The 27389-nt window shown below is 48.6% G+C and overlaps 1 protein-coding gene across 1 annotated transcript in view; it reads right to left on the bottom strand.

Annotated features, from left to right (window-relative positions):
• The window catches only part of LOC6595338 (headcase protein), an 80733-nt gene extending 54932 nt beyond the window's left edge, over positions 1–25801 (bottom strand). The window contains 1 exon segment of the mRNA XM_026995219.1: positions 24214–25801. Within this exon segment, the coding sequence (XP_026851020.1) occupies positions 24214–25541 (1328 nt within the window). The 5' untranslated portion in view covers positions 25542–25801.
• Positions 25802–27389: the final 1588 nt, after the last annotated feature.

Below are 27389 nucleotides of genomic sequence, written 5' to 3'. Positions count from 1 at the left end.
AAGTCGATGGGATGGAATGGGATGGGGGTGGGGGTGGGGATAGGGGACGGGGGACGGGGGACGGGGGAGAGGCCTAGGCCAGGCCAGGCCCCGGCCACGCATGAACTAAGCCGCGACTTGGTCTAAGCTGAACTGAACTTTAAGCCCAGTAGCGACTGTCAGCGGAGTGGGGGGAGTGTGTGGCATGCCCCCGCTAAACCACTAAACCACTGAAGCACTCAATGGAGCTGCTGGGCCCCCAAGTCGGAGTCGTGAATGTCATTAGAGTCAAATCAGGTTGATGAGCGCAGAGCAGCGCCGAGCAGCGCAGCGCATTGGACACCCGTTGAAAGTAAACTAGTTCTCGAGAGGAGACCGACCCCCACCTGGACCTCTTGGGGCTGGGTGCGGCTGCGGCTGCGGCGGCTCTGCTGTCTCCCTGGACACGAATTCAAACTTTAAGCCAGAGAATGCAGGCAACGGCTAGAGACGGCTGGCCAGTGGCCACAGGGACGGTCTTTAAGGCTGAGAGCGAGAGTGCAAGAAACCCATAAATTAGAGCCAGTCCCTGGTCCGTGGTCCGTGGTCTGTGGTCCGATAGTCGAACCTTATCCGAGTCCTTATCCGCGTGCGTGTGTGTGCGTGTGTGTGTGTGTGTGTGGTCAAATAAATAGAAAATTAGCCAGACGAGCGCAAGAAACGTACAAATAATGTGGCTGCTTGCAACATAAAGAGGCAACAACAACGACGCACATTCGAGCCATAAAGGCAGCCACAAAAGGCAACCGGCAGACGGCAAACAGCAAACGGCAAACGGCAGAGGCAACAGCTCATTGCCGCTAATTAATTGCGAGCGGAGCGGAGCGGTCGGTCAGGCGGGCCCCGGGAGCAGGAGGCGGTGTGGGGGGGCAGCAGGAGGTGCGGAGCGGAGCGGGTCCTATAAATTTGCCAACGCCAGCAGCTGTGCGGCGGCGGCCAGCAGCAATCAAAGGCAGCTGTTGGGGCGCGAAATTTAAGATTTACTCAACTCCGAGGAGAGAAGAAAATCCATCTTAAAGCAGAGATAAATGTTGGCTTTTGTAGACAAGAGCAGGTCCATCGATCACTTTATGATTCGCAGGGTATGCAAATCACAGGGTGCCCCCTGTATCCTCTTTCTATACGATGTGTCTCTGTCTCTGTCCCTCTCTCTCGCTGTACTCTATCCACGACAAATCTTATCTAATCCCCTCCTCCCACATTCAAGCCACATTCATGCATATGTGCCCCACCACTCGCGTCTCCGCCCCATGACTCATGACAAATTTTATAACTAGAAAATATTTTTTACGCTCGCGTGTTAATCGCAAACAAATTAAAAGCAAGACACACACAGACACTCACACATGGGGCAAAGGGGGAGGGGAGGGTGGAGGGTGGAGGGGGAAGGGGGAGAGACACAGAGCTGTTAATGAAAATGCCACAAAATTCCCATAATGCATTTTGAGGCTGGCCGCCGTCTAGGAGACAACTTCACGCTGCGCTACTCCCAGCTCCCAGCGCGGTCTGCCCCAGAGCTCTAAAAACGACGACGCCACACCACAGCGCAGCACAAAAGAGAGAGGGCAGCGGAAGGGGCAGGACAAGGGGCACAGGAGGCGGCCAAGGGGGCAAAGCTGTGAAAAGTCTCATTACTTTGGACAAATATGTGATCCGAGGGGCTGGGGTCCGAGTGCGAGTCGCCAGGCCCCAGAGGATGGAAGATGGAGGCTGGGGCTTGGGGCTTGGGGCTTGAAGGAGGCAAATGTGCAAAGTTGCCAAGTATTTTGCGGCAGACAGACACGAGAGAGACACAGATAGAGAGAGAGATAGAGAGAGAGGGTCATACTGCTCGCGTGTTGCGGTGGCAAGTTCTGAGAGACACACAAACTACAAACTACAAACATGCCTCCTCGCCTCCTCGTGTGACTTGATCCCTTTTCATTTCTTATGCCACACGCACAGTTTTTTGTTGCAATTAAAATGGAGTTTGCAGCACTCTCAAAGCTGCTGGCAACACATGTGGCGACATATGTATATTTTTCCAGAGGCGTCAAATTAATTGCCACAACTTTTGCCAGCAACCAGCATTTGCTTTTTTCAATAGAAGAAACCCCAAAAAGCAACGAGAAATGGAGGCACAGGCCAGGCCCAGACATGCCTCCGAATATTTATGATATTATTTCCAGTATTGCTTAATTAATGCCTTCTTCTGCTCTGCTTTGCTTTGCTTTGCTTTGCTTTGCAATTAGCCCCCCCAAAAAGCTCCAATGCCACCTCCCGGTAGAAACACATATTCAGAACCTAAAGACTCTTTGCCCGATCGATATACACCGCGTATGTATTTACTTGTGGGATATTTATTGGACAAAGACTACCTGTGGTCGTTTCGTCAAATTGCATAGCAATAGGAATGGAAGAACAGACACGAACGGACATGTTCGCCGCTGCTTTGCCCGTTGCCCATAGATGGGCCGAGAGATAAGCCAAGCGCTCGCCCGATGCAGAATGCACAAAAACAACAACAGCAAGCACTGAGAGCGCAAGAGAGAGTGCGTGCGTGTGTGTATTGCTCGTATCGTAGACGAAATAAAGATTGCGAAAGAGAGAGAGAGAGGCCGCAAAAGCAAGAGCAGGCATGAAATGGCGTTCATCTCGGACCTGCTTAAGCATGATGTAAATAAATGTACTTCCCACTGCACAAACTCCCAAGTAAAACATTGACACAATAACGATTTTTGAGCGCCGTGTCGATTCCAACATTTCGCAGAACCGATCTTCCATCAATATTTGCGCAGAGCAAACAGCAGTGGAAGTCTCCCATGCGTAAGACTGGTAAAAAGATCTTTTAGGCAAATAGCAACTAGGAGAAGGCCAGGCCGAGGCACAGCCTCCGAAGCCGAAGCCGAGTCCGACTCCGATTCGTGAGTCTTCGAGTATCGCTTCTGCGTGTCTCCCTCGTGACAAATTGAGCTGTCAGCGGCGACTCTTTGAGCGGCGGGCAAACTTCCTCTATAAATCAAAGTGTTTCTCTCGTTGTTTTGGGCGGACCCCAGGCCCAGGCCCAGCCCAACCCAACGCCGACCGACAAGTGCAAATAGCGCAGAAATATTCAAAAATAATTGGAAACATGTCCGAGGCCCTGGCTGCGACTGCGAGTGCGACTGCGACTGCGGCTGCGGCTGCGACTTTGAGCCGAAATCTCTTCTCGAGTGCTCACATTAATTCTAATTGGCAATATTTCTCTGTGTATTTTGTTCGTTTTCGGTTTGGGTTTCGGTTTCGGTTTCTGTTGATTTTTGTGGCAGTCTATTCTGATTTTTGTTATTTTTTGTTTGTAATTATGCGATTTTTTTGTGCTTAACTATTTCTTTGGGATGCCGATAGACGACAAAGGGGTCTGGCCTGCCTGCGAGCACGACTCGAACTCGAGAACTCCACCCAGTTTATTCCACATTTTCAGCGTAGTTTTCTGTAACTGACACTTGACATGACAGCGATGAGGGGTGCACGCAGGGCGGGACACGGGACTACTCCGATCGAGTGCACACGCTTGATTTATTCATTCAATTAACCGCAGAGCTACAGTGCGTACCACAAAAGAGGGCCATGAACTCTACAAGTGAAACGATTCGATTCGATAGTCTATATTCGATAGAACTGCATCCTCAAACAAATGTCCTTCTTACAATCTTCAACCACAGCCCCACATGGCTGCACCTGTAGCTATGGCACGCACTGTACAATACCTCTCTCCTGCAAATCGAAGCAGCAGCAACTTTAAAAACTTTAATTGCAATTATCCCCAAAATAGAGACAGAGAGGAACGAAAACACCTGCTATAAATGTTTTTCCTAGACTCCGAATTCATGTTTCGTACAGTACTTATGCTGCATCGTTACAAAATCATTTTTTAATGGCTCTATGTACATGTGTGTACTCTTTCCTCTCTCCCCCTTCCTACTTCTTTGGGGATTGAACAATATTATCGCTGGCTGGCTCGCTGGCTGGCTGGCTGGCTGGCTGTCCAGTGGAGTGGCATTGTTGCAAGTGTTATTGTTGCTGTTGCCATTGTTGCGGCTGTTGCCTGGCTTATTTATGACGGCCAAAGCTTAGGCTTAGATTTTTAATTAATTCAAGGCTTTTATGGCACGCTCGTAGCCCCCGTAGACCGCCATAGACTATAATTGTGTAATTGTTGTCTGTGGTCAGCCATCGGCCCCCGCCCCCCGCCCACTCTTACACCACCCCCTCCCCCGTCCCATCCCCCTCCGCGGGTTGAGTCATCACCTGAACCCCACACCTCATCGAAACAATTCGTCGCGTGGGCGTGGGCGTTGGCGTGAAAATTCTTTGGAAAAATGCGAGGAAAATTAGTGGGGTCGCGCAGTAGCCCGATAATATTCCACCCTCCCCCCCCTCCCTACCGTGTCACAGCAATCAGTTTCCCTCAGCTGTCGACGAGGGTCAGAGTGCACTCCCTGCCAGATTGCAATTAAAATTCATTAGCGAATGAAAATGTCGAAAAACGGGGGGAAATTGAATCGAAAGCCAAAATTAGTCGAGTCACAAGCGAAAGCCAAAGGCAACGGCAACGGCAATTCACTTAACAACAGAAACAATAGCCCCCCACCCCCCGACAGCCCACATGGCAGCAGTAATTAGACCAAAACCAAACACGTTGGCCAACAACAACAAAGCCAGATACCGCATCGTTGACCCTTCCCCCCGGCTCCCGCTTCACCCTTCCGCCGACACCCGCTGACAGCTCTGCGAGAAATAGGGGGGTCAGGGTCCCACCCCCACCAGCACCACCATTTGACCAAAACTAACGCTTACACATGGAGGGGCAATAGATCTTGCCGGTTCCCCATGGAATCAGCACCGGACTCTGGGAGGATGTTCTGTATACCGGCGTACGATTCAATATGATGATGTCCTTAAAGTTTCTGAAAGACCTTCCACACCCTCCCCTTCCCCACTCCAGACTGCCCGCTCGTCCCATTTTTGGTGAATTGTGGCTAAGAGAGGAGCCAGGGGACAAGGGGCTGACACGCAAATGAGTTAACACGGTGAGAAACACACCAAAATCGAAGCAGGGAATACCCTTTAAGGCATTCATGACTGATGCAGAGATCTTTAAGAGCACATTTACCAGATACTTCCATAAGATCTCATTCAATCGATGATATTTCTGCTCTTTAACACATTTGACAAACTCCTCACCGCAACCGCAATGCCATTTTTGTGAAGGGTATGCAAAGCCGGGCATATTTCCTATGAAAATGAGGCAAGTGCTGGAAAAAGGGTGAGAGTGAGGGCCGGAGAAAGGGACAAGGGACAAGGGCCGAGTGTGTTGAGACCACAACATGCTCGAGGGTTATTTATAGGCCTACGAGATTTCCTATTAAGATAGAGGTAGACCAGTCACCACCTGAGAGGTGGGCTAGAGCCACCACAAACACCGAAAACAAAACAAACGTGACAAAAGACACAGAAAGAGTCCAGAAATATGGCACAAAATGAGCTCTAAATAAAAAGCTGAAGCGAAAGCCAAAGCCGAGGCTGAGGAAACGCAGATTTCCATCGCCAGTCGCTTGGGAATTGTGCAATTTCTGGAAGAAGAAACCCCTTTCGAGATTAGGCCTGTGCCAAGCGGGCCATGGGGTGGCCGATAAGCGCCCAGAGAGAGCATACAAAAGGAGAAACATTATATATTACACTTGCGGAGAGGAGAGACCTGGAATACATCCCAGACTCCCAGACAATGTCATCATCAGCCTCACTAGAGCCGATCCGCAATACGCTATAAATAGCCCACACTCTCAATGAAATCCCATAAATTACGAAGCATTAGAATATTGTAATTCAATTAGAACTGCATCTAAGTCCAATCACATGTCCGTATCTGTATCTGTATCTGTATCTGTATCTGTACGTCGCATCGCACCTTTTCCGAGCAACGATCAGAACGAATAAACGATCGCTTAACGATATTCCAATAGACAGTCCATTAATTACGGTTCATTTGCGACTTTCTTGGGCATTCGAGTGCGAGCCGGAGATGGAGCCAGGGCGGGAGAGCGGGAAAGTGGGATGCGACTTGCAGCTATGGACATTATGCAAGCGCCGACTGAATGAATCACTCGATTGAATCGCCTTTACTGTTAGAGCAGCGACTTGGTTCACTTGAAAGTGCATACAGATTTCCAGCTAAATGCAAGCCAAAACAAACGGCAAAGCAGGGAGAGAGAGAGAGAGAGAGAGAGAATGGGAATGAGAATGAATGATGTCAGCCATTCGGCGGAGAGTGGGGGACAACCAGAACGCACTCTCGCGTCGTGTGGGCGGCGAAAAGCTCAATTACGCTGCTTTCGAGCGGCAGAGGGAGACGGAGAGAGAGCACAAAGAGATTCCGTTTTGTGCCAAGTAATTTACAATAATTGTTAACGATGACGTTCTGTTCCTCTCGTTGCCACTGCCACTGCCACAGCCACAACCACTAAGGCAATTTAAATGCAAATAATTTTGTAAGAAATTTACATAGTTTTAAATTTGAATATAATTACACAAATTAGACACAAGAAAAGCAGCAGCAACATCAGCAACAGCCCCAAAGCGAGGCACAAACAAAAGACCACGCCCACTTGTTGGCCCGAGAGGCAGTCGTCACACACACACACACACACCACACCACACTCCTCATTCGGTGAGCTTTCTACTTCAAAATTAATTTTGCAACAATCGCAAGAGATCAAAAACCAGCAACAAAAGCCAGCAGCAAAAGCCAGGTTCAACAAACGCAAATTGTGCAAAAACAACAAATGGGCAATTGTTAAAGTAACTTTAACGGTAGCAACAAATGAATTCATTTGCCATTGCAGCAGCAGCAGCAGCAGCAGCAGTGGCAGTGGCAGGGGCTAAGACAAGAGGCAGCGGCAGAGCCAGAGCAGGTCTCTCTCCCTCTCTCTGCCAAGCGCACAGTGGGCAAAAGATGAAGAAGAAACAAATACCTTCTACATGGCTTTATCTTCACTAATCACCCAATCCCGTCCACTGTGCCGTGCCCCGGACACATTGGCAACATTTTGCCGGTGAGGCTGCCGTTGATGCCGCTGATCGGATCGCAGCCGCCAGGGGGCGTTGCTAATGAAGATGATGTTGCACAAAGCGAAAAAGGTAATAGAAATAACGGTCGTTGGCAGCTGCTAGCCCGAAGTGGGCGTGTGCCCCTTGCAGCGGAGAGGCAGAGACCAGAATTGCATTGAAACCGAAAGCGCTTTCCATTTCAGCAGAGTGCCATGCAGTGCTAGTGGCAGTTGCAGTTGCAGTGGCCAGGGTTGACAGGTGCTTTGGGAAATAGATGGGGAAAAACCGTATAAAACAAAAACCGAAGGGGGGTTTTGTTCTCACGCTGTGTGGGTGGCAGGGAGAGCGGAGGCGGAGGCGGGAGCGGAGGGCAACCTAAAAAAGCTCGCAACACGCGCACGAAATTTTAAACACATTTTATTTGCTATTATTGTTATTATGTGGATGATTTCGGTTTTGCCTTTTTCGTTGTTGTTGTTTTTGTATTTTCACCCACTTACCGTAGGAAACGTGCCAAGATCGGATCCCCAGCTACCCTCACTCCTCCCTCGCCCCTCCCCCCTCCTCCTCCTCCTTCTCCGCTGCTCAGAAAATAAACAAAATTAATATGCAATTAATCGCCCGCCGCCACAAAGGAACGGAACATGCTGCCAATACAGAAACAACAACAATTTCTGTACGTGCACATGTCGCTCGATGAAAGAGAAGAAGAAGAAGACGAAGCGAATGATAAACATCAAACAACAACAACAACAGCAACAGCTGAAAAGTCAGGCGAATCAAACCCAATTTGAAGTAAGCCAAAAACAAAAACAACAACATTACCAAACAAAAATAGGCCTTCATTGAGTATCGACGCGTTGATACCCTCGCAGATCGACTAGTCCATATTTTAGTGTACCGAAAGCAGTCCCTTTCGGACTGCTCAAATGAACGGTACCCCGCCGCTCTACGCGAAGATTATGTACGAAAGTCAAGCAAAGCTAAAGAGGAGGAAAAGGCAAAGGCAAAGAGACCGAAGAGCCGGGCCGCACCCAGAAATGTGTCAAAGATCAACTGACAAAAATCGTCAGACGTCGTCGTCGTCGTCGTCGTCGCAATAAACAAAAACCAAATGGCGCACTGCGGAGGGGGAGGCGGATCAGCAGAGGGTGGGGGTGAGAGAGAGCGAGCAGGAAATCAACAGCAAAATGCAATTGAAAACGAAACTGCAAAGTAAAATGTAAAATGTAAAATGCAAGCCGTGAGAATATTAATTTGCCGAAAGTTTCGCTTGGCGGATGATTATCTCAGTTCCATGTGAATGATCTGATCGGGTGTGGGTGGTCCGCCGGTCCTCCGACCACGGCAAAGGTTAGTCCGAGATCAGCCACAGATGGCGCCATTGAGCGGGGAAAGAATGAGTAAGACATGAAGGAAGCAAAGAACCGAACTGAACAGAATAGAACAAAGCAGAGGCATTGACACACTCTGAACAATTCCCAATATACAATAATATTCTCTAATTAGGGGCGGGGGAAGAGTCTCAGTCCCAATGAAAGCGATTCTTTCTTTCCGTCTTGGAGGGAAACAAAAGTCAAAGTTGAGTCCTGATAAGAGGCGGCCGGCCCCCAGGAACTGGCAGTGTTTGCCCAAGTGCCCAAGTGCCAGCTGCAGCTGCAGGAAAACGTTGATAAAGCTCTTCAAATCGGCTCCCCCACTCCGACTCCACCACTCGAGCTTATCAAGCAGCGCTGTGCTCAAGCAGTGCGCAAGCCTTGAGCCTGAGCCTGAAAATCGCACTCACTCATGCACCCACACCAACACACACACACGCACGTACATATATGACATACATGCCTGACAGCTGATCTCTTCAAGTGACCCACTTAGCCCCCTGTTTGTACAACAACAACACTTTCCTTTTCACAGATCCCCCATCCCCCATCTCCCCGGCCAATAACAATGCAACTCTTTTGTGCCTCCCTTCCTTTCCCCGAGCCCCAAGATTGTTTCATAAATATTTGCAGCAACGTTGAGAAAACTGAAGCTGAAACCGATACTCGAACAGTTTTTGGGACTTTTTTTGAGTGTTTTTTATTTTTGGTTGTATTTTTAGAAAGTGCGTGCGTCGTAATTGAAGTTTTTAGTCGGTTGGCAAATAAATTGCCACAGCTACGGGCGCAGCAGCGAAAAGTCAATAAATTAAGCAAACGCAAGCAGCGGCAGAGCAACAGCTGAGCGGAGCAGCGCAGTAGCAGCGCCAGCGGCAGCAGCAGCAGCAACTTCTGCCTGCAACCGAGGCGAATGAACGGGCAGCCGCAACACTCTCGCGGCAATGCAACGCGCTGCCGGCAATGCACTTTGCCAAGGACAGATTCATTGAAAATGTGCAAACTGTCGACAGCAACAACAAAAGCAAGAAAAGCAACAAAAGCAACACAACGGCTACAACAACGTCTGAATGCAATCTATCTGTGTGTGTGTGTGCAACAGCGTTTCTGTTTCACTGTTTCTGTGTGTGTGTGAAATAATGTTTAAATATAATTAATAGAATTACACGGCGTGTACGCGTAATATTGACAGTGATATCGTATCGCTGCTCGACTCGATTCACTCCACACAGAGCCGCAAATACGAGCAAGAGAGTGAGAGTGAGAGTAAGAGAACGGGTATGGGTATGGGTACGGGTACGGGTACGAGTTGGAGGAGTGTAATGCCCGATGGAACTAGGCGTCAAGGTTACAGAAGCAACAAGGGAAAATATAGGATTACAAACTGGAAGAAGCAGCTTACATACGTGCATATATGGAGAGGGGAGTGGTGGGGAGAACGGTACCTAGGGCCGATGGGAAGAGAGTGGTAGGATGGCAGAGTGTAAGAGCGAGAAAGGGAGGTGTGTGTGTGTGTCTGCATTTCGTTTCTAATTTTCAAGTTTTCGACCGCTCGAGACAAAGGGGAGGGGGGAGAGGTGCAAAGTTGTAAAGAGGAAGGAACGATGGCACTGACGGTAGACCACGAAATCCAAATGCTTTGCTTTTGTGTCTCCTTTCGTTCATTCATTCATTCATTCCTCGCACGTTCCAAGGCTTCGTTCCCTACTCGCACGTTCTCCCCCCCCTCCCTCGAACTTTTCCAGTGCTTATCTAGTGTTTTTCTGTTTTCCTTGGATTTTTGCTAACTGGAAACTGGCAGCTGAATGGATGGATCAGCGACGGAGTCTGGCAGAGGTGGAGTTTATGTCCCAAACGTTTTCCAATAACAAATTGAGCGATTTCCCGGCACTCTCTTCCCCCTTTTCAAATATCAATTTACAACATTTTACCGTGCCATCCCCTCCCCCCTTTCCATTCCCATTTCCCCACGATATTTTTCAGCGCTTCAATCAATATGCAAATGTGATTGAAAACTGAAAGTTTTTCTTTTTGTTCATTTTTTTAGTTAATTAAAAGTCATAAATTGTCGCCTAATGCAATGTGAATATTTCATCAAAATTGTTGCCATTTTTGTTGATTTTTTTTGTTTTTGGTTTTGGGTTTTTGTTGCTTTATGTAATTTCTGTTGGCCGTCTGCCCTGTGTGCCCCACAGTGCGGTGGCACGGGGGAGGGGGCAAGGGGGCTGCATAGAGAGGGGCGTGTGCAAAGTGCATTTACCTCCAAGTGCAACCAGAAAAAAAAAAGAGACACACACAAAACGCTCGTGTGATTGACTTCCACTCACTGTCAAATGCGTGGCACGTTTTTTCATGCAATCGCTTACATTGGGGAAGGGGGGGCGGGACAGAGGGGGAGGGGAGGAGACCATAGAGAGCCACGCACAAATGTGCCATGTTCCAGCTCCCTCGGTCGCGCGAGCACCTCGCTTCGGCGCTGCCAATTTCAGCAATCAGGGCCAAACGGTAGGGGGGGGGGGGGGTGCTACTCTCTGTCGTATGAGTAATATCTTTGTGGCTAGAAACGTAATTAAATGCAGCAACTGCGTGGAGAGAAGGGGGAGTGGGGGAGTGATGACTCATCAGCTGGAAGAAATGTTAATGTCTAAATGTCTAATGAAATGGGAAGCCAGTAGCCGCGGCACACGGGCCGCAACCCTCGGCTACCCGCAGCTACTCTGTGAAAGAGGAAGACTGCTCCGAGGCAGATTTCTAATTAAATGAAGAATTCTACCAAACGCTTTATGGCAAAGTAATTGCTAAATAGCACAATAAAAACTCATGTTTCAAATTTGCAGACAATTGTGGCTAAAAAAAACAAGGTAAGCGATCAACCATTGAATGTTAATAATTAAACGAAGTCTTGGCCAAATGAACGGACATTTAAATCGCTTTAAAAGCCAGAGAGCAATCCCCAAATCCGAAGTCCCAAGTCCGAAACGGCGGTCTCCGATCGTGGAGCGGGCTGCGTACGCGACTGTTTCTATCGTTTTTTAGTTTGTTTTGTTTTTGTTTTGTTTTGGGCATTTGTGGGCTTTGTTGCTTTTGGTATTCCTACGAATTTGGCAAACTGCAAGTCAAATTTAATTTGACAGGCCGCGTAATGAAACAAACAGATAAAAAAAGCTGAAAATTGAAAAACTGAAAAAAATGGCAGCGGCGACGGCAGCCAAGTGGCGGTCGAAACAAAGCTTTTTATGGCCACAAAAACCGAATTCGAGATTTGGCTATTTTTTGCCCGTTTTCTATTTTCCGTTTTCCATTGAGTAAATGCAAATGCAAATGCGGGAGGCGTTGCGGGGGGAGGGGGGGCGGGGGGTGGGGGAAGACTATGACAGCCCTCCTCCGAAATTGATGACGACATAAACAATTATGGAATAAATGAGCTTGGACGCGGGGCAAATGTCCGATTGATTTGTGGATGCAACTTCCACGAGCCGAAATGCAACTGTAATCTGGTGGCAGTGGCAGGACAAAGCCGCGTTCCGTCCGGTGGGAGGAGGGGGCAGAATAATGGCAGACAGATAGCCAAACAAAGCGGAAAATGTTGACAAAACATGGAAGCCAGAGAGAACGAGCCAGCCAGAGGGAAAATTGAAAAATAAAAGTTACGTATTAGCCAGACAGCAGAGTGGGGCAGGGGCAGGGGCTAGCCATAAAGTTGAGTGAATGAAATGTCTCGTGGCTGGAATGTCCCCGCCATTCCAAGTGGCGCTCCGAGTGGCACTCCGAGTGGCGGGGAGCGTCCCGCGCCAGGTCAAGGAGGAGTTGATCGGCTAATTAGCGTGTCTGACCTTCTCCCCCACCCCGAGCCTGTATAAATCACAATACAAAAGGCGGAGCAGTGGGCGGCAGCGCCAAGATGGCGCCAGGATAATTCCCTCAGAGCAGCGGGTGAACGGGGGAAGTGGAAATTGATTGCCGGCATTTAAATATATTTTATCGATTCAGCGGGGAGGGGGGCGTGGCCACGGGAGAGTGGGGGAGTAAGCAGCTCAAAGGGAAAGTCAAAGTCGGTCTGGGAGGGGCTGTAGTGTGAAGCGAAGGGGTTGAAGGGAGTGCAGCTTATGGCCACCCCGCTGCGCGAGGGAAGCCCCACAAGGGGGGATGAGGCAGAGGCAGAATCGGAGTCGGAGAGAGGGAGAGCGTTAGCTTGAAGAAGGCTTTAAGCCAAAGTGCAGTAAAGGCGGCGGTAACCCTACGCCACTCTCTTCTCTGCATTCCACTCCGTCTCTCCTTCCTCTCTTCTGCCCCTTCCTCTCTGCGCCTCTGTGCCACACTTAACCTTAAAGAAACTTCTGGCTGCTGGCTGCTCCGCCGTTCAATAAAAATAAAAATAAACTTGAAAAATGTTTTCAATTAAAAAAGTTTTCACTTGCAACACGCTGGAACCTCTTCTGTGCCTCTCCCTCTCTCTCTCTCGGTCCCTCTCTCTCTCTGTCTCTCGCCACTCTTCGACTTTTCTTTCTCCTGCCTTCCTTTTGTTCTTTTTCGCGCTGGAAGTTGTAAGAGTTCTTGCCACTTGCAAGGAATGCTGCCTCCCCCCTCCCCCTTCTCCACCCAAACTGTAAATGAGCCGCCCAAGGAGCCTGTGGCTGTAGCTGTGGCGGTGGCAGGAGCCGAGGTGCAACCACATTGCGGTTGGCTTTGTCTGTCTTTCCCTCCTTTCCCCCTCGCCGGCTCTCTCTCTCTGCCCCTCCGTCTGCACTGCTTAGCATGTAAATAATGTTCACGAAATTATGAATGCAGCTAATTAGCAGGCAACAGACGGCGACGACTCCTGTTCGGGGCATGCCTCCTGCTCTGCCTTCTGCCCCGCTTGCTCCTTCTTTTGTTAGGTCCTCCCTCCCCCCCTCGCTCCTTGCCTCCCTCCATCCGGTGCAGGGCGTTGCATATTCATTATGTCATTGAACCATTAAACTGCGCTTAAATGCTCGCTTTCTGCCTCCCACCAGTGCCCCACGCCCCATGCCCCACGCCCCATGCCCCATGGCCCAACCGAGAGTCTTGTTTATGGCGCCGCGGGGAGCGTTTAACTTAAAGCGCCGACAAATAATGCTGGGACCTAAAGACCGCTCTCAGATCCTTAGAGCGAGCAACCCGCCTCGCCCACCCACTCCACCCCCTCACCTGAGCAATAAAGCAAAAGTTGTCTGCCACTTGCCGCGATTTATAGCCCGCTTGCAACACTCGTGGCAGACGCTTCCTCCCCTCAACGGATGCATTGGGATACGGATATGGATACGGATAGGGGAGCATCTTCATTCGGTTTCCTTTTTACTTACCTGCAAAGAGAGCGAGAGAGAGAGAGAGAAAGAGAGATATTCGAGATTAGTTTTGGATGGATGGAAAACGTTTGAGAGGAGCTCAAGAATATATAGTTATTGGATAAAATACGATCTACAATACGAGACTTGATAGAAATGAGGACTTCAATGGAAGGAAGGAGTGGATTGCAGGGGAATTAACACAGTCTTTTGTGTTTGAGGATTCTGCCCATTTGTCACATTTATTTCCCTTCGTATCCCCAAAGGATACGCGTGGGGGGAGTGGTTAAGGCCATCCCGAGTCCCGTTCCCTTTTTGGACCCTGTTTATGAGCCTAGGCCTCCGCCCCGTAGGAGCCTTGACAAGTTCAACAGATGATAAGAAGCACTCCTGCTCCTCCCCTCTGCCAGTCTTGCTCTCAAGGGTATAGCACAACAAAAGCAAGCTCCATCCCGAGTCCGAGGCCGAGACCGAGACCGAGGCCGAGTCCGAGGGCGAGTACCAGGCCGGGTCCCAGGCCCAGATGCCACCTTTAAGATTAAGCCCCAGACGACAACAGACAACAGGCTCCACGACAACCTGGCAACGGAGGGATTTTCAAGGCTTTTGTTTTTACACAAAACAAAACAAAAAATCAAAACAAAAAAAGGTGAATTTACGTTTAAAATTGTTCGCTTTTTCGCTTTTTTACTCCGTTTTCTTTGTGCAGCAATTTTATCGCGTGCATAAACAAGATGCGGGACAACAAAAACTACAAAAAACGTACAAAAAACGAAACGAAATCAACTCCGAAGTGAATTTCAGGTTTACAGAAACAAAGTCATGCAACACGGTCATGTGCAGCCTCTCTGCCCCTCGTCTGCACTGCAAGCCGCACTCACCCGCACCATGGGGATTATTGTTGCTGTCAGTCGAGTGCCCGCACCGAAAATTATTGCAGGACATTTGGCCGAAATAATGGCCGAGAGGGTAAACAATTTTTTGCATTTATTTATTGTACAACAGAAGAGAAAAGAGGGCAAGGGGAAGGGGAACCTTTTGATACCCTCGCTGATCCATTGCTTGCGAGGAGGTTCCATCAATCCAGCAGCCAGCTTCTTCCTTGGGTCAAATTCATACTGCCTGGAGCATGACCTGCACAAAAAGAGAGGTGGCTAAAAGACACGGGCATATGAAGAAAGCAGAAACGCCTCTGAATGGAAACAGGAACGGGGAGAAGGAGGAAGAGGCGCACAAAAGGGGAGTTGGAGGTGCAGGAAGGAGGCAAGGGAGGAGTTGAGCTGATGATAGGGGTAGGGTGGGGAATGGGCGAACCTTAAATGTTTATTTATAGGCTTCATTCGGTGACTGCTTCTCCTTCAGCAGCGCGTAAGCCACTGCACTGCTTCCTACTGCACTGCTTACCCTGCTGTCCCTCCTCCGCCTCCACCTCTTCATTCTTCTTTTTCTCTTTCGGTGTCACTTTCTTTTGCTTTGATCATGTTCAATTTATGTTTTTTTTTTTTATTGATTTAAATCTCAGGCAAATGCGATTTTTCGCCATTTCAGTCTTGCAGTTTTGCAGTTTTGCGGTTAATAAACGAAACGAAACGAAAGTAAAGTTGATCAAGGTCCCTGCCTCTGCCCCTGCCTCTGCCCCTGCCTCGCTGTGCTCCTCCTCTACCCTCGTCCCCCCTTTAATAAATGTTGCATTTTTATTATCATTTTGTTAGTCGGTTGTCATCAGGTGCTGCAAGGGGGGGAAGGATGACGAAGGAGTTTGCTCGCGAAAGTGAAAGTTAACGTTTTTTAAGGCACTCTTTCGCATATGTGGGCACACACACACACACACACACACACACACGGTCTGATGGTCTCCTCGATCGCTTTGGCCTCTCTCTGTCTCCGTCTCTGTCTCTCGTGTGTTATCGCCGCTCCATATCTTTCATTAGCCTTCGATTGAGGCCTAGCTTTTTCGCTCCTTCTTTCTGGTTTTTGTTATTGTTGCCTCCTCCTCCTTCTCTTCGATCAGTTTTTCAGATTTAATTGAATCAGCGACAACATTTTGTCCGTTTAAGGGGAGAATCCCCTCCCCACTGCCCCTCTGTATCCCTCTGTACCGCTCCCTCCCTACCCTGCTCTTACCCTCTCTCTTTTTCCATCGATTCCAAACATTTAACAGTTAGTTTTAATTGCTGATGGCGCCGCCTGCCTGCCCCAAGTTCAATAAACTTGTTGCTACTGTACTTGTTGTTGCCACTGTGTGGCATGCCGCAATAGATACGTTGCAATTTTCGAGTGTGTGCAACGGGGGCCTTTCAACAAATGCCGCCACAATGAAGCCATCGCTCCACTCCGCTCCACTCCGCTCCGCTGTGATCCGATCCGATCCGATCCCATCATCGGATATCAGAGCAGCGATCCATTGCCAGTCAGCAGCGATCGTTGCCCCAAAACGTGCCTGTTGTTGCAACCACATGGACACACATGGTGTGTGTGTGTGTGTGTGTGGCTGTTACTGTTAATTACAAATATCGGTGATTGGGTTGCTCGGCGGCAGCCGTGCGGCAAAATATTACTTGAAAAATGATTACGCCGTGAGAAAGTTTGCGGTGGGAGTGCTCCTCTCTTCCGCTCTCTCTCTCTCCCCCTCTCAGGAAGGGTAAGCTATCAATATTGACCCTAGATTGACCCCAGATAGTGGGGGCATCTCTCTAGTTGGACGATCGATGCCAATCTTCCTTCTGTAAGGAATCAAGTAATTATCTTTAAAGTCAAGAAGTCGCTTGGGCTTCTCCGCTTTCTCCATTTGTCCGTTTCTCCATTTCTCTTGCGGAACGGAGTGCCACAGGAAATGCATTTCGTTTGATTATCCTGCAATTTGCTTAATTCCCTTCCACACTCTGTGCCATTCTTCTTCTCTGTTGAGATATTTTATAGCATTTTCTCCATTTTTATCTTTGGTTTCTTTTTCCGTTTTTTTGGAATTGGGGGAATTTCGGGCCCTCTGCTAATGATCTGTCACGCCCCAGGGCGAGGGCATAAAAATGCACTTGGTGTCGTCGCCTCCAAAAATAAGCAAAACGGAAGGGAGGGGAAACAAAGGAGAGGAGAGGAGAGGAGAAGAGGGTGAAAAGGAGGAGAGCGGAGGGAGCGGAGGGAAAGAGAAAACCTACAAAAATGCATTTATTTATTTGCGGCGGTTTGATCGTAAAAATAATTTGCTTTTATTGCCCAAAACGGGGCAAATGATGCTGATGTTGGGGCTGCCACGGACCGATGTTGCCGCTGTTGCTGCCGAGATGTTGCATGCACCCAAAAATGGCAAAAAAAAAAAGCAGAGAGGGAGAGGGAAAACTTAATGCGTTTTATGTCCTCGTCATGCTGCTCTACCCCTGCTCCCTCCACTCCTCTCGTCAGCTCCGTCTCCTACCTCTCCGTGTGCCCTTTTTGGGGCGCAACAAATCCGCAAATCAACGCCACATGTCGGGGGATATCGATGGAGGGCAAGGGGGCTGCGGAGTCCCCAGCCTCAATTTTTGGAGCCATTGACATTGCCGCCGGACCGCCCAAGCACTTATTCAATTAAACAAAACGCAATTGTTGTTAACACGAAAGAAGCAGACACTGCCCCCCAGATACAGATACTGCAGTCGCTCCCTCTCACTCTACCTCTCTTCCTCTCCGATGTGGCATATTGTCCCTATCCAAAGTCATGGAGCGTCAAATTGTTATGGCCAAAAGATGGAAAAGATACAAATGGCAACGGTTATCGCACAACAAGCGCAATCAGTCGTAACGCAGGAGCAGAAACAGCAGAAGAGTGGAGGACAGGATGGAGGATGGAGGATGGAGGATAGAGGATAGAGGAGAAAGCAGAAAGGAGAAAGAGACAAACAAACAAACAAGCTACAAACAGGCGTCAGACTCAAGCACGAGGGCGGGGTAAGCACTTGGCTGAGTGCAACTAAATAGATATTATATAAGCATAAAGAATATGTTTGCCCTCCAGTTACACACACACCCAGGCACAGACACAGACACAGACACAGAAAGTGCGAGAGTTAGAAGGAGAGGGGGGTGGAAGCATAGCTACTTGAAAAACAGATATAGACAGAGGGACAGAGAGACAGAGAGAGAGACAGAGAGAGAGAAAGAGAGGGAACTAAACAAGCTAATAATCATAAAACCAAATGACTTTGAACGACGAAAGAAATGTTCCACGCTTGTTGTCCTTTGACAGGATGCAAGAAGAAGACGAGAATCAACCGCAGGGAAGGGAAGGGCAGGGAAGGGAAGGGAAGGGAAGCCGAGGCTGAAGCTGAGACGAGCGAAGCGGCAAAAGAATCATCAGCATTATCGTCAGGCGAATGGCGGCAGAGTGACGATTAAAATTTAAGCTTCATTTGTTGCTCTCTTGTCTGGCTACAGCCAGTGTGGGGAGAGAGGGGTATAGGTGGAGGGGGGGTAGGTGGAGAATAGAGCATAGAGCATGGCTAAGCGAACGGAAAAGAGTAAAGGGACTGTGATTGAGTAGGTGTCAAATGTTACGACAAAGTCCCCCATGGGGGGGAGTCGCCAGATAAACTCCTCTCTCCATACAAGAACGAATGAATGGAAGCCAACTACCCCCCACTCTGCCCCCTCCCCACTCCGCTACGGCAACACACAAATGAAAATTGCAACTAATAAAAAATAAACATGAAAAACAGAGTTGAGGAAAAAGGAACTGCAAGCGACACAAATTGCAGTCCAAATGAACAGAATGACAGACACACGCCACACAGACACAGACACAGGATAGCTGAATGCATTCCCAATCAGAGCAGAGAAAGCACAGAGAGAGAGAAGGAGAGAGAGAGAGAGAGAGTGAGAGACAGGGCAGGGTCAGGGCCAGACAGACGACGCCAAATGTGGAATCGTTTTAATGGATATCAAATAGGGAGCAAAACAAACATTCCCACACACACGCGGACATCATGCACACGCCATCATGCACATGTACAGTTGCAATATGGAATGGCATGCAAGCATGCATGCATGAGGGGGGAGGAGGGAGACGGAGATGGAGATGGAACCACAATCCAACAGGATCCCAGTGCAGCAGGACCTCCAGCTGGGACCAGTCCGAACTACAGTCCGAATTGCACTCCCCAGCAACTAGGCGGAGGAGGAGGAGGAGCACGGAGAAGAATGATAGGAGCCAAAGGTGGAAGGAGAGGCAGGGAACAACAACAACAACAACAACAGCTTTGTTTTATTTCCACAAACATTTCATGTTTTTTTTTTACGTTCCTGTTCCTGTTATGCTTTTGTTTTTTACTTTTCGCTTTTCAACTTGTATGTCCTTTCCCCCCACTAAACCCCCCCCCCCCTCGCTCATGGTGCAGGCTCGTTTTTACTGCTGCCACTCTTTCTTTCTCCTTTTTGTGTTGTCTGGCAGCTGCTCGACAAACAGCAACAAAAGCAACAACAACAACAGAAACAAAAATATTGATTGCAATTCCAGCCTGCAGTGGAGTCCAAAGGGAGGGGCAGAGAGGGTCTCCTCTCCACTACTCTCCACTCCTGTCCTCTCGCATTCTCATTCTCATTTGGCTGAATGGCCCGGCACAAAAGCCTAAAAGCACACACACGCGCAGCAGGCAGACAGATAAACATTCACACACACACACATGGACACACAATGCAGTGCACACACACACCCATATGCATGGACACAACAAGAGGAGCTTGGCTTATGAACGTCAGACGACATCATGCTGGTACGAGGAGGAAGCAGTGGGGCGGGCAAGCAGTGGAGTAGGCGCTGGAGGAGTAAGCAGTGAAGGAACGAAAGTTCTGCCGTGTGTTGAGCGCGCACGGGGGTGGGGGGGAGAGGCCCGGGCAGAGCAGAGCATGGAAAATGCTGAGCCAACGAAGCCTTTTAAGTTGGCAAAAAGCCTGAGGACGGATAGCCGGGCTCCACATGCACACACATGTGTGCTTGATGGCCACGGCCATGGCCATGGCCATGGCTCTGGCTCTGGCTCTTGCTCCATCTGTGGGCTTTAGTTTGGGTACGGGAGTGGGTCTGTGGCTGTGGGTGTGTACTGAGGTGGGGCTGGGAGTAGAGTTGCCCTGGCATTGTCTGTTGGCAATGAAAATACGACAATAATGACGCTGACAACGTCGTCGGCGGAGGGACCTCCGCCTGCTCTCCTGCTCTCCGGCACAGGAAGAGACAGAGGCATGCGCCGTTCGATATGCGCCCTGTGCATGTGCATGTTTCTGTGTGTGGATTCGGGTGTGGGTGGGTGGCACTGCTTCAATGCAGCTATACGCGTGTGCGTGTGCGTGTGCGTGTACCGTTTTGGTAAAGATTTCATTAATAGCTTTTGTGGTTTCAGAGGGCGGGGGGTACTCTGCAATGCATACTTGATTTGATATTCAACAAAAGGTGAGCCCATGCCTCCCTCTCCTCTTCTCCGCCCACACACTATGTGCCTTCATTCGCAAATGGGCCTTGCGGTTACAGATTTTGCGCTTAGTGCCTACAGTGGGCTCTGGCTGTGGCCTACACTCCACCAGGAAGCAGGAACCAGGAACTGAACCGTGTCCAGACCCAGTTCCATTGTCACCCCCAACCCCAAAGTGTCAGAACTCGCTTTTTAATGTTTCCTCAATTTGACTGCCAAAAAAGTTCGTTAATTGCTCTACGAGAGGACCCCACCCCCTCCGACCCCTCGAAGGTCTGCCCTGTCGGCCCCTATGAGCGATGTATGTATGTTTATGGCTATATAGATATGTACATATGTACACTACAAGTAGCAGTCCGAGACCCATTTCATTTCATGCTTCGCTGGCCCCCGTTCCCAGCCCGCGTTTGTGAAACAAAAGTGAAACCTAACCTCACATACTATATGTATTTTTGACGTGTGTACGTGTGCACTCGCATGCTATGTATGATCCCCGCCAGAACAGAACCTATTCCAATACGTTCCGTACAGACCCGAAACAACATCGGAAACAACAGCTATCGACGTCGTTGTAATGGGGGTTCCGCGATAATAAAAATTTTACAGTGCAGAAATTTATGCTTTGCGTCTAGACGACAGTTTTTGGAACGTGCTCAATTAGCGCACAGCTCTGGCGTTTGATGGGTTGCGGCGTGGAGGCGTGGAGGGGTCGAGAGTTGGACACCAGCCCCCGGCTATACTAACGAGAAAAACAAAAACACAATTTAAATGAAATTTTGCGATGCTTCACGACTATAATTCAGTCATATTCGTAGAGTGCGCCCCAGCCCCGTGCCGCCCCATGCCGCCCCATGCCGCATACCCCGATAAAGTGTGCACCGATATGGACGCGGACAGACATAACATAGTGCCCCCCGCCTCTATCCATATCTGTTTCTGCCACTGCCTCTTCCTCTGGCAGTCACAACAACAAAAGTCGTGCGAAAGTTGTTAATTTTTTGTTGTGTTTTAGTTTTGTTTTTCACACTATAAAAACCGCATTCGCAGTGCTAGATGCCGCCTGTGGGGACGGGAGAATGTTCATTCTAACAATTTAAAAACAAAATAAACTACAGAAAGTGGGAATACGACTGGGGGATACCTCTGACTCGGCTTTAGGGCCGAGAATTGCTCTACAAGACTGCTGCCTGGCATGGCAACTACTTGGCCACACTGCCTTGGTACTCTGCTGGAGAGAAGTGCGGCCGTAGCTCGTCTCTTCCATCCTCCCACTCTCTCCCCGCAGGCATTTCTCCCGCTACATATGCTCTATCCACCGGACACACCCATGCCAGCCCTCTCTTTCTCTCCGCAGCGTGTAAGGGGTATGCAAATTTAAGACTTTGTTGTTACTCTGCGATAATGCCGTCGCTGTTACCGCAAGCGTCGCTCCTGCTATGCCGACTTGCTAATGTAGTTGTTGTTTTTGGATCTATTCTCGTCGTGCCTTTCGCAATTTATTTGCAATTGCGCGCGCGATATTTGTTGCTGTTGGTGCGAGAACGAGAATGTTCGGGAAAGTATTGGGCGAGTGCTGGGGGCAGAGGAGTTAGTGGGAGGGGTGGGGAGGGGAGGTGTGATGGGAACACCCACGAGTGTGTGTTAGGCCTATGCCAACGCCGCCGCAGAGAGATTGAGTCGGGGATTAGACGTCCACCCACTCCCACAGATGCCGCAAATCATGTGCAGACAGGAGAGCGAGAGAGAAAGAGAGAGCCAAGCAGGAAGAGCTTTCTGCAGAACAGTTAGCTTTGGCAGCGGCGTACGCGGAGGCGGAAGAATGGAAACGAGAAAAACAAACAGCCTACCGTCTGCTCTCCACCCATCGACCATCGCCCTCCAATAATGAATACATAAAATGTTGTATCTTAACCTTGACATTGGGCGGCAAATACAACCAGAAAAACAGCGAAGTAAATAAGCCGGCATAGCAGACAAAACAAGTCAACAGCTAGAGAGACAGAGACAGAGAGAGATGGAAGGAGGAGCGCTGGAGAGTACAATCAGATTCATTCATTAAAGAAAGAGAAAGCAAAGAACCGTTCCAGGTTTCAAGCTTAAGTAACTCAAGTTTTTGTTTATCGAAACACAATAAAAAGTGCAACAACAAAAAAGAGAAGAAATATAAAAATGGGCCGCGTGTGGCGCTAAAAATAAACTAAAATAAATACCATAAAAAAAAACCCAAAAGGCGATAAACATTTTAATGGCAGTTTATTTTTGAATAAAACACGAATCAGCGCTGCTGCTCGCTCCTGCTGATAAGGGGAATGCATCACTCCACGGAGGAATATAAGTGCAGGGTAGCATTCGAAAGAAAGAGAGAGAGACAGAGAGACCAAAGCGTTGATGATCAAACGCACACACACAAATTAGCATTGGCCTTGAAAGCAGAAAACTATGCATACGTACACACATATGCCTGCATGTATAAGAGCAGAAAAGAGCGAGAGGAGGAGAGCTAAAGAATGAATGAATTATGCCATAGAAGGCAATAAAGAGAGTGAAAGAGAGCGCGGTAAGCCTGAAGATTGCTTTCAAGCAAAACAAGAACAAGAAACAGCAAAGCAAAACAACACCGAAAAACCGATCTAATTCTTGTTTTCGTTCCTTTTCGGCGTTCTTCTGCCTCTTCTTCTTTTTCTACCGCCAGTTGTTTTTGTTTTCTTTGCGCAAATGTATTTTTATCGCACTGGAATAAATAATATTTTTGCTAGCGCCGCTGCCACCCGTTCGTGGATTTTTTTGGAAACGGAAATATTAAAATTGGGCATAAAATAAATAAAAGAACACACACATATATGCATACATATGTGCATGTGTACGTAAATTCCACCATACGATATGTGTCTGCTGATATGTGGGGGAGGGCAGCAAATAAATTTCAATAATTTTCATTTCTTATGATTTATGCAGCAGCAGAAACAATGAGAGAACAGACAGTGGAGGCAGACAAGACGAGACAAGACCCAAAGCCTTGACCCAAAGCAAAACGAAGAAGAACAAGCGAAAAAACTCAAGAACGAAGGGCTAACTTCGAAAGTCGAGGCTAATGATACCCTTCCCAAGACATTAATGTCGTGCAGTTGATGAAACTTTTTCGGACCCACGGATATGTCTATACTATTAGACTCCGCTGTGGGTGCTCAATCTCAAGGTACACACTTTATGGGGTCAGAAATACATACATACATTACCTCCTCTCTGCATTGTAGCGCAAGCATCTGGTCAAAATCATTAAGCTCTTTGCGAAGGGTACAAGAAACTGACATGGATAAAAGTGAAACTCGCAAAACGAAAAAGGAAATAACAGCAAAAGCAAGCACGAAAGTGAGAAAGAGAGCAGAGAACGTGGATCAGATCAGCAAGAGCGGGCAGGACGGAGCTATTCCATGCACATGACGGAAAGGGACGGCAAGGAGCGGGAGCGCTGGACTGCCGACAGAGACAGTCTGTCGTCGTCTGTCCCATCTCCCAATCTGCCCATCCCTCTCGCACAAAATGCAAACGATCAACCGTTAAAATAATGAACTTCCTTAAAAGAGAATTTTGCACAAGGCAAAATCAAATAAACAAGAATATTTTATTTAATATTTGTGCAAATATCGAATACGTTTCATTCGCGCAGCTGTGGCCCCAGCCGAGAATTAGTCAAAGGAAATATCAAGGTTATATAAGCGATTCGAGCAATTGTCGATTACACTGCGCAGCAAAAAACTTGATTCTAATATGAAATTTTCTGATGAAATAGGAAATATTTTAAATTTTCCCTAATCAGAGCCGCAAGTAATTTCAATTCACTTTCGTCCAGCAGCACTCTTCGTCCGATTCCCTGTTGCGCAGTGTAATTGATAAAACTTTTTTGAATAAATATTTGAATTGCTGAACGAACGCCCGACCACATGTTGGGGAATTTCACTCTCTCACACATTCGCACACATTTTGCAGTCTCATCTCATTTTTGGAACTTACCGCACACGCTCCGAGTAGAGCTCCACCTCCTTGTTCTTCTGCTGCTGGACCAACTGCTGCTGCTCGTAGCTGACCAAAGGCTTGAAGTTGCTGATGTTGGCCAGGGCGGGCAGCGCCGGGGTATGCGACTGCTGGGGGGCCAGCAGATTCTTGGCGAGCCCGAGACCGTTCTGGAGGAGCAGGGCGTTGTTGCCAGCGCCATAGCCCGCAGTTGGGGGGGCCACCAGGGGTTGCATGAGGAGCGAGGCCTGCTGCTGCTGCTGCTGGAGGAGCTGCTGCACCGGCGAGAGCGAGATGTCGGCGCTGGACTGCGAGGCCGAGGGGGAGCTCGAGCCACTGCCGGCGCCGCTGGAGGAGAGGCTGCCGGCCCGGGCACGGAGATCGAGGCCCAGGACGTTGTTCGGATTCAGGATGTTGCTCAGGGTCGCCACCACGCTGGGCTGCAAGCCATTCCCCTCCGAGCCGCCACTGTTGCCGTTCCCGTTTCCATTGCTGCTGCTGGTGTTGTGCGGCAGCCCGGATCCGATCACTCCCACATTGGGGTTCGGGGTGAGTCCGTTGGAGCCTCCGCCGTAGCCGTTGCTATTGTTGGTGCTCAGTGGGGTCAAAGCCACTCCCACTCCGTTCTTCTGGTTGCCGCCTCCTGAGCCAGAGTTTCCGCTGTTTCCATTGCGATTGCGCTTCTTCTTGGCCTTCTTCTTGTCGTCGTCCTCGCTGATGTTTCCATTCATGGATCCACGCCCTCCGCCACTTCCATTTCCATTGAGGAACACCAGACCGCCATTGGAGGCCGGCACCGACCACTCGAGATCCTTGCGCAGCTGTCCGCGACCGCACTTGCAGCTGCACGCCTTGTAGACCAGGTCGTAGCCCTTCTTCGTCCACAGGTGCTGGGCCCTCTGACGCTCCGACCAGCTGCGCGCCCGCCCGCTCGCCTTGAGCGTCTGCAAAACGCCCGCCTCCCACACTTCAAAGCATTCGCGGTGCATGTACTGCCCCGCGCCACAGTTCTCATTGTTGCACAGCACTCGGACGCAGTCCGCCAACGACGTCTCCGTAAGGGCGATGAGCGCGTCCAGCTTGCGGCACTCGCCGCTCGGGTAGCAGCAGCGCACCAGCTGTACGTTGGAGCCCTGCATCAGTTGCATGGGCGCCATGCTGCTGCTGGATGGAGGATTGCTGCTGCTGTTGCTGCTGCTTTCGGTGAAAAAGTGGAGGAGCTGTGACTGCTGCTGCTGTGCAAGCGAGAGCTGGAGCTGTGGCTGCTGCTGTGGATGTTGCTGCTGGGAAGGATTGCCGCTGATATTGCTGTTTCGACGTGGCGCCATAGAGGCTTAAGGATGTACAATTGGATCGATCAGAATCGTTTTGTGATTGCTCCCTCGGATTGAGTGATTGCCGCTAACTGTGCTTATTCTGTCCTATTTACCGCTACGTCGGAGCAGCATTTTGGACAATTTTTCATTTCTTTTATTGTAAATTTTAGGATGCCCAAAAGTTGGGTTTTTCTCGTGTATAAAAATATTTCCAAAAGTGTTTCGTTGGTTTTTCTCCTTTTTTGCAGTCTATTTTTGCGGTAGTTTGTGGTTTCTTTTTTGTTTTGTTGTTCCTGAGCTGAGTTTTTTTGTTTGTTTTATTGTATAGAATTTTTAAGTATCAAAAATTGTTTTTATTGTTTATCTCTCATTTGATGGCTCTCTACACACACGGCGGCATTCTCGGCGTTTCTTTACATTTTTCCTTACGCTTTTTCTTCTCCTTTTCGCGGAAGCGAGACAGACGCGCTGACGCTGGTTTTTTTCGCTCTTCGCTGTTTACCGTTTGTTCTGCTGTTGTTTTGCCGGCAAGAAGGAAGAAGGAAAAGACCGAAAAAACACGACACTTGTACTTTCACGATTATTCTGGCGGCTCGGACTTTGAAAAATTTACAAAAACTTGGTAAAACTTCGTAAGTGCATTCTGTGGTTCTGCACAGACCACAGACAGTAGAGAAAACACACAACCAGAAAAATGTTCAAAGCTGATATATAAATATGTATATATATTTTTTGTTTGATATTTTTTTTCGCCAAAATATCAATCTGGATATTTTTGTGGGCTTTATCACCGCCTTTCCTGAACTACTTCTTGTCTCGTCCGCGAAAATACGTTAGTTGTCAACTTCTGAACTTATTTTCTTGACGCAGCACAGAGACCGCGCTGGTCGAAAGTTGAAAAACGAATGGCAGACATTTGAGACATGCACAGACATGCTGAGACATGTTGTTTGTTCATTTATTTATTTATTCCGAGCAGGCAGGCTCGTGCATCGTCCGAGAGCAGGGTGTTTTGAGAGAGAGCGAGAAGGGAAAACGAGAGAGAGAGAAATTGAAGTTCGAGCATAACGTAAAAGAAAGACGATTCAAGGAGAGCGAAAAAGGTTGGTTGAAAATGAAATGAAGACCAAAATTACGCTCTCTAGACTCAGTTTTGCGTATCAAGTATGAGCTCGACGGGCTGCTTTCAAACATGTTTGAAAACGTTTGGTTGGCTGGTTTTCACTTTCCCCCTCCGGTAAGTTATTTGCTTGTTTTTCATTTGAGGAAAATTTGGAGAATGTTTTTGGCGCTAAAACAGTGCTGTGTGTGGGGGTTGAATGGGGGTTGATTGTAGTCTGATACGAATCCTACTTCCAAATTATGTTACAGGAATGGAATTCTTATGGAAAACACAACATTTTTCTTTACAGACGCACGACGAAATCAAGGAAAAAATACCGATCCAATGAGACAATCAATAAGGATATACAGTCTTAATCACAGTTTTTTCCTTTCTTTTATGTTGGCATTGTTTTTCTATGAAAACCGTTTGTAGGTATGTACACATATGTATACATACATATGTATTTATTTTTTTCTTGCCCCCGTTCAGTTCATGTGAAAAACATACTTCAGTCGGTTCGAAACAAAATATTGCACATTTTCATCCCAACGTGTTGCGACTCGACTTGGCTGCGTTCGACCTGCCAGCTTCCCCTCCAACATGTTCGTCTGCGTTGCGTGCTTTGGTCGACAGAGCTGTTTTATGTGTGTGTGTGCAAAAACCGGCAAAAAAGTAAACATGTGCAGGGTTGTCGAGTGGCTCAAAGTGGGGAGCGAAGCGCGCTCAGCTCACTTTTGCTTTCCATCGTTAATCTG

Source organism: Drosophila persimilis, unplaced genomic scaffold, assembly GCF_003286085.1.
Source record: "Drosophila persimilis strain 14011-0111.01,24,50 unplaced genomic scaffold, DperRS2 tig00000000-arrow-pilon, whole genome shotgun sequence".
NCBI classification, from domain to species: Eukaryota; Metazoa; Arthropoda; class Insecta; order Diptera; family Drosophilidae; genus Drosophila; species Drosophila persimilis.
This window is presented reverse-complemented; position numbering and strand designations above follow the sequence as displayed.